Source organism: Mobula hypostoma, chromosome 13, assembly GCF_963921235.1.
Source record: "Mobula hypostoma chromosome 13, sMobHyp1.1, whole genome shotgun sequence".
Taxonomy (NCBI): Eukaryota; Metazoa; Chordata; class Chondrichthyes; order Myliobatiformes; family Myliobatidae; genus Mobula; species Mobula hypostoma.
In genome coordinates this window covers 80,493,923-80,501,696 of record NC_086109.1, presented here as the reverse complement: position 1 = coordinate 80,501,696, position 7,774 = coordinate 80,493,923, and the positions used below count along the sequence as shown (strand labels likewise).

At 42.1% G+C, this 7,774-nt stretch overlaps 1 protein-coding gene across 1 annotated transcript in view; it reads right to left on the bottom strand.

Moving 5' to 3' along the window:
- Positions 1-448: 448 nt before the first annotated feature.
- The window catches only part of LOC134355337 (cytosolic carboxypeptidase 4), a 242,630-nt gene continuing 235,304 nt past the window's right edge, over positions 449-7,774 (bottom strand). The window contains exon 24 of the mRNA XM_063065098.1: positions 449-587. Coding sequence (XP_062921168.1) covers positions 449-587 — 139 coding nt within the window. The remainder of the gene's footprint in view (positions 588-7,774) is intronic.

Below are 7,774 nucleotides of genomic sequence, written 5' to 3'. Positions count from 1 at the left end.
TCCATATTCTAAGTCTCAGCTTTGGTGTTCAAGACTGTTAACGACTCGTCAACCTTATCTGAGGTGAACAGCATCCACCCTGGTTGGGTTCAGTCACTGAAGGTGTGTCCATGCAAATGCCAAGATATGGTCCATTCTCTGACACTGGGCGGTGCTCTGGGAATGCAGGACTTGCAACCCTCCACAGATTTGCTTTCTCTCTACTTTCAGCTATGACATGGGAATAAGCAGGATACAAGAGTTAGAACTTCAAGAATGACAAAAGGCTGAGTAACACTCCACAGACGAGGCAGTTGATGCAAATTCCGCTGAGTTTGCCTCAGAAGAGAGAAGTACAAGCTGTATTCATGAAGCTTTTGCTCAGTTCCCATTCGCTATGGTAACAAAGAGCTTTGATCTTCCCGCAATGTTAGCCATCTTTTGCAGCTTCTATAATACGCATCGCCACTCAGCAAAAAAGTTCATCCTCAGAGCTCTCGTCAACCTCAGCGGTCAGGTCGATGGGATCATCGTCGTCCTCAATGCAGTAGTCAGAGTAATAATCTATCTCCTCTGGGCACGGGGGCTCATCATCTATAACCACATCACTGTGCAAAGAGAGAATAAACAAAAATGTTAGTGTCTTTTACAACTGGAAACATAAGACCAAAGCAATTGTGTGAAGTCTCCAGCAAAGCTTCCTACTGGAATTCCGATGAGAATAGTCGTGGCTGATTCAATAGCTCCTGTATTTCACAAGGGTATAGTTGGGTGCGTAGCAGCTAAGGGGGTGAAAAGCTCAGTGCTCTGTAAGTGGAACAGTTCCACCTTCCAATTCATTATGTAGACAGTGTGAAATTAGGCCTGTCTGCACACTAGAACTGATCTCTTTACATATATAAGTAAAAAGCCAGGAGGTAGAGAAGCTTGAAGTCCCAGGCCACCTGGCTCAGTAACAGCTACATTCCTTCAACTGCTCAGTTCCACACAACCCGAAACACTTTCTCAGTGTATTAACACAATGGCTATTTTGCACTACAATGGACTTTTTCTCTTTCTTGTATTTCTTGTGTTCTTTTTTTTTAGTTCTTTCTTGAATAATTTTGTATAATTTATGTTTTTCATGTGAATGCCGTGTTTGTAATGATAATGCCATGTGTTTATGATGGTGCTGCAAGTGTATATATCTCTCCGTACAGATACAACAGAAAGCAATGTGTGTTCCTGTATTTTATTTTATAAAATGCATGAACACACGTTTAGTTACAGAAGGACTTTACTTGGGAAGAGCATAGATGACACATTGTGGTGTGGTGCCTTAGGTGTGGTACTATCAGGGTATCAGCTCTTATTAAAAAAATAAATTTGTACAGTTCTGTGCAAAAGTCTTAGGTACATATACGAGGGTGATTGATACATTCGTGGCCTAAGGTAGAAGGAGTCAATTTCAGAAAATCTAGCACATTTATTTTTCCTACATTTACACACTTAGTCCAGCAGTCGTGGAGCATACTTCTTCTACTTCTTCTTTGTAGAAGTCGGCATCTTGGACCTCCAGAAGTGGTCCACAGCAGGGGTGATTGATATGTTTGTGGCCTAAGGTAGACGGAAATGAGTTATTAACTTCAAACATTCTGCATTTTCACTCAAAGAGTTGAACTGCACATGTATGTAACAAGAGCTGTATAACTCATCTCCTTCTACCCAAGGCCACGAACTTATCAATCACCCCTGCTGTGGACTACCTGGAGGTCCAAGATGCTCTCGTTACATGCACGTGCAGTTCAACTCTTTGAGTGATAATGCAGAAAGTTTGAAGTTAATAACTCATCTCCTTCTACCTTAGGCCACGAACTTATCAATCACCCCTGCTGTGGACCACTTCTACAAAGAAGGGATCCGTATGCTCCACGACCGCTGGACTAAGTGTGTAAATGTAGGAGGGGTCTACATTGAAAAATAAATGTGCTAGGTTTTCTAAAATTGACTCCTTCTACCTTAGGCCACGGACATATCAATCACCCCTCATATGTAGCTAAGGTGTCTAAGACTTTTACACAGTATTCTATTTGTCAATGTGGAGTGGAGAGCAAGTTTGTAAATCTGGCAGGAGCAAAAAGTGTTGGGAATGGTGAGGGTGGAGCACTGTGGGAAGGGTATGGGATAGGTGGCAGAGAAGGAGTGCCGGGGCAGGGAGTGGCACGGATGCAAACACACCCAGCCCTGAGACACCAGGCAAGGTCATTTGATTCCAGACTATTGGTTTACTGAACATGACGAATGCCTCTCAGTGTTTCCCACTCCCCTGCCTCTCATTCCTCTTTCCCTGACCATGATTCCCTTCTCCCTGCCACCTTTCCATTCTCAGTCCACAATATCAGAATTAGGTTTATCATCACGCATTAATAAGTCCTGAAATTTGTTTTTTTTTGTGGCGGTAGTATAGTGCAGTGCATAAAATTACTACAGTACTGAGCAAAAATCTCTATCTATACATATGTGCCTAAAACTTTTGCACAGTACTCTGAGAAAAGCTCTTTAAACTTGTAGCTTCCACTGCCTTTAAATTGCTTTTTCAGTAAGGTTAGCTTTATTTGTCACATGTACATCGAAATAATCAGAGAAGAGCATCGTTTGCGTCAAATCAAATCAGCAAGGATTGTGCTGGGCAGCCACAAGTGTTGCCTCTCCCAGTTTCTCCCACAACTTACTAACCCTAACCGTATGACTGAAATCTGGGAGGAAACTGGAACACCCTGAAGAAGCCCATGGGGTCACACAGAGAGTCTGTGAAAAAGGCGAATGGTATGCTGGCATTCATAGCAAGAGGATTCGAATACAGGAGCAGGGAGGTACTACTGCAGTTGTACAAGGCCTTGGTGAGACCACACCTGGAGTATTGTGTGCAGTTTTGGTCCCCTAATCTGAGGAAAGACATTATTGCCATAGAGGGGGTACAAAGAAGGTTCACCAGATTGATTCCTGGGATGGCAGGACTTTCATATGATAAAAGACTGGATCGGCTAGGTTTATACTCCCTGAAATTTAGAAGATTGAGGGGGGATCTTATTGAAACGTATAAAATTCTAAAGGGATTGGACAGACTAGATGCAGGAATATTGTTCCCGATGTTGGGGAAGTCCAGAACGAGGGGTCACAGTTTGAGGATAAAGGGGAAGCCTTTTAGGACCGAGATGAGAAGAAACTTCTTCACACAGCGAGTGGTGAATCTGTGGAATTCTCTGCCACAGGAAACAGTTGAGGCCAGTTCATTGGCTATATTTAAGAGGGAGTTAGATATGGCCCTTGTGGCTAAAGGGATCAGGGGGTATGGAGAGAAGGCAGGTACAGGGTTCTGAGTTGGAATATCAGCCATGATCATACTGAATGGCGGTGCAGGCTCGAAGGGCCAAATGGCCTACTCGTGCACCTATTTTCTATGTTTCTATGAGTCTACAAACTTCTTACAGAGAGCAGCAGGAATTGAACTCAGATCTTACAGCTAGTGCCGTGATACTACTGTGCTGCCTCTAATCTGCACTCTTGCCAATTTCCTGAAGAAAAAGAATGAAAGTCTTGCATTTCCGAAGTCTCCTCTCTAAACATCTTGCAATCCACAAGTACTTCATAAACTTGCAATGTAAGGAACACAGCAAATAATCTGTACACGTTAAGTTCCCACAAACAGCAAAATGATAATCCTGTGATGTCAATTTTGCAGATAAGTATCAAACTCCCCTGTGCTTATCTCTCAGTTTTGCTGTTTTGGACATGGCTAGGAGGTTCCAAGCTAATAGCCATTAAATGTTGCCACAGGTCAGGAGATGAGACCCAGCCAGCAGATTTAGTTCTAGTGAAGCAGAGACATCAGAGCCATGTTCTGCTTGACCTTTTCAGAATAGCAAAGACCAGTGATGGAAGGATAGTGTTTCATTTCCTAAGAGCATTTGGCATTTCATAACACATTCAGTGGCCACTTTATTAGGTAAACCCGTACACCTGCTTGTTAATGCAAATATCTAATCAGCCAATCACGTGGCAGCAGCTCAATGCAGAACTGCATGCAGACATGGTCAAGGGGTTCGTTCAGTTGTTGTTCAGACTGAAGATCAGAATGGGGAAGGAAGGTGACTTTAAGTGACTTTAGCCGTGGAGTGAAGAATAGGCTGGTTTAAGTATCTCAGAAACTGCTGTTCTTCTGGGATATTCATGCACAACAGAATCTAGAGTTTACAGAGAACAGTACGAAAAACAGAAAACATCCCGTGAACGGCAGTTCTCTGGATGAAAATGCCTTGTTAATGAGAGAGGTCAGGGGAGAATGGTCGGACTGATTCAAGCTGACAGGAAGGCAACATTAACTCAAATAATCACAAGTGGTGTGCAGAAGTGCATCTCTGAATGCACAGTATGTCAAACCTCAAAGTACAGCAATAGAAGATCACAAACATACAGAAATACACCCAATGTCCATTTTTTTAGTTACTTCTGTATCTAATGCAGTGGCCTTTGACTGTATATTCTATGTCTCTATAGAAAGGGGGGAGATCTCACATTTTCTCAGAAGTTAAACATGACATCCCTATTGACTTTAAGTTTAAATCACTTGCTGAGTTCCAGCCCTCTTGAATGGTGATCTCCTCTGGCCAAGATGCTGCAATCCGATGTCCATCTGCTCTAGGGAGTTTGAAGAAAAAGTTCTGATTCAATACCAGAAACACAAGGGATTCTGCAGATGCTGGAAATCCAGAGCAACACACACAGAATTCTGGAGGAATTCAGTGGGTCAGTCAGCACCTATGGAGGAGAATATGCAATCGACGTTTCGGGCATGGAAAGGGAGGGGGAAGAAGCCAGAATAAGAATGGAGGGGGAGTGCTGGAGGGGAACGAATACAAGTTGGCAGCTGACAGGTGAAACCAGATGAGGGAGAAGGTGAGTGGGTGGCGGAAGTGGGGGAATGAAGTGAGAAGTTGGGTGGTGATAGGTGGAAGTGGTAAAGGGCTGAAGTAGAAGGAATCTGAAAGAAAATAGCAGAGAAGGAGGAGGATACAATATATAATCATTTTAGCAGAGAACCATGGCTTCTGCCTCTCTGAATACAACTCAATGCTCCAAGTATCAGTTTTGCTTCTCCAGAACTCTGGGTGGATCTGATGCCACCTTTGGGGCAATTGTGACACATGCTGGTGACACTGATATTACTTAGTGCCACGTCAGATGTGGGAGAATAAAAGAGGAGAGAGGATGGCCAATCATGTTTCCTGTGGGAACACGTTACAGCTGTTCTCTAACAGTTGGAAGAGATGCAAGAGCCCTCTGCTTTTCCAATTCCATCACCACTGAAGACCATTTTTCCAGAAAATGTACCTCCTGCTCCTCAGATGTTACTAAATACCTTTTATTTGAAAGCCTGTCGCTGACAATTAACGCCTCCCTGCTGTTCTGAACAATTTTGGCCGTAACAGATTTACAATATTAGCACAGACATGCAAAGAAATCTAAATACAATGTCTTTCATAACCATGGTAACAGCTCAGTGCAACAAGCAACCAGATTCTCTAGAAGGCTTCCCGGTATAGGAATACAGATAACATTGAAATCAAGGACTAAATGAGAGTTGTGGAGGTAACTTTGGCTTTGTGTTCATGTAAGGGGACTAAAATTGACTTAGTTGCCTGTATTTCTGGTTTAAAACAAGAAAGATGTGTGACCTACAGTTAAATTTCCATCCCTGATATTACACCATTGTCACACTGTGTACTGGAATCTCATGCTTGTATTTTTCCTCACACTTCATTTACACATCACACCCATTTCCCATTATAGCAACTGGCTTAGATATTCATCCTGCACCCTACACTATCTCAGCCATGCCAAGGAGATGGAAGGAGACTGGAACTGGGTATATTAGAGAGGGTGGAAGCAGAGAGGACAGGACAGAACAATGTTTACTAAGGTAACTACTGACCGTGGATTGTAAGTATAGATGACAGGAATACTTAGCACACAGCTTTCCTGGAAGACGTGATGGGTTTATCTCAACTCTGAAAATACTACTGTCAGCTAGTGATGGAGTAATTATGTGCCAGTCCAAAATCATTGCACAGAGGCAACAACAGGGAAAGTACAGGCTATCTCCCTCAATTATGGCTATGTTCTCTTCTTGGTACTGCTATCAGGAAGGAGATACAGGAGCCTCAGGATCCAGACCATCATGAGGAACAGTTATTACCCCTCAACCATCAAGCTCTTGAACCAGAGGAGACACCTTCACTCACTCCAATACTGAACTGTTCCCACAGCCTATGGACTCACTTTCAAGGACTCTTCATCTCATGTTTTCAATGTTTATTGTTTATTTATTATTATTTCATTTTTTTGTTCTTTTTGTACTCGCGCAGTTAGTTGTCCTTTGCTCACTGGCTGTTTATCCATCTTGTTGTGTGCAGTTTTTTCGACGATTCTGTGGTGTTGCTTTGTATTTACTGTGAATTCCGGCAAGAAAATTAATCTCATGGTTGTATATGGTGACATATATGTACTTTGATAATAAATTTACTTTGAACTTTGCGTGTGTCCAGATTTGCTTACCTTGCTCACTGACATTCAGAATGTATTTCAAACAACAGCCTATGTTTGATATTGACACGCTCATTCATTTCCACAACTAATTCATTCCTGCGGCTTTTAGAATTACTTTAAAGGCTCTACACAATCATTTACTCCTTATGATGATCCCAGGCATTATACTTTACCGCTGGAATCTCAAATTCTAACCATTTCAAACATTGTTTTCTGATGCTTAAATTCTTTAAAGCCATGTAAATTCTGCCTTTGTCACTATGGTGATATCCCAATTCATGCTGGAAAGAAACTATGTCCAAGGAGGCATACCTCTGGCAGTGAAAAGATGAACATAACTCACTTCTGACAGTCCCTGTAATTATGCAATTTTCAGCACATAATACAGCCAGCAGCGTTAATACTCTGGAGAGAAGGAACCCATTTTATAATGTATTGACTTCATCCTATGTGGGAGGAGAGCGGGGCAGTAAGTAGGCAATGGGGTGACCTGTCATTGTTCCTGCACATATTCAGAGTGATGCAAGCCACTTAACAGCGATGAACTTTTAAGGAGGTTGATGCCTAATGCAATGTCATTCATTTCTTAGAGCTCAGTGACTAATCAAATTTATTTTGCATAATTTTTCTCTGCATCAAAATGTCAGGGGCATAGCAGGGGCATTCTATATGCCATTAATATTAAACAATTGGCATAAATTTCCATTATTAGATGTAGAAACATTCACTCTGGTGAGGTACACAATCACCTCAATTGCAATGTAATTCTGAACTCTGATGCATCACGTATGAAGCGCCAGTAGTGTTGTACTGTTGACTTTTTAACGTGTCGCAAATGCACCTTATGCTAAATGTGAATCTTCTGGAAAATACTTCGTTATTTGTGAATTTATTTGTGGTAATATTACTTGATGTGTCGTGTGTGAGTTATATGTACCATGATGTGCACCTTGGTCTGGAGGAATGTTGTTTCATTTGTTGGTATACATGGGTATACGATTGAATGGCGATAAAATTGAACATCACTGATCTATGTCTCTTTTGCCCTACCTCACTGCTGTTAGGAGTGCCAAGGTAGGAGTGACTCGGCTGTAAAAGTCTGACCCAAAATGGGTAGATATTTTAAAATTAGAGTCTGGCCACTCAGATGCAAATCTTGGAAACTTTCACACGAAAGGTGAAATAGTGCGGATCTCAACGCTAAGGGGTA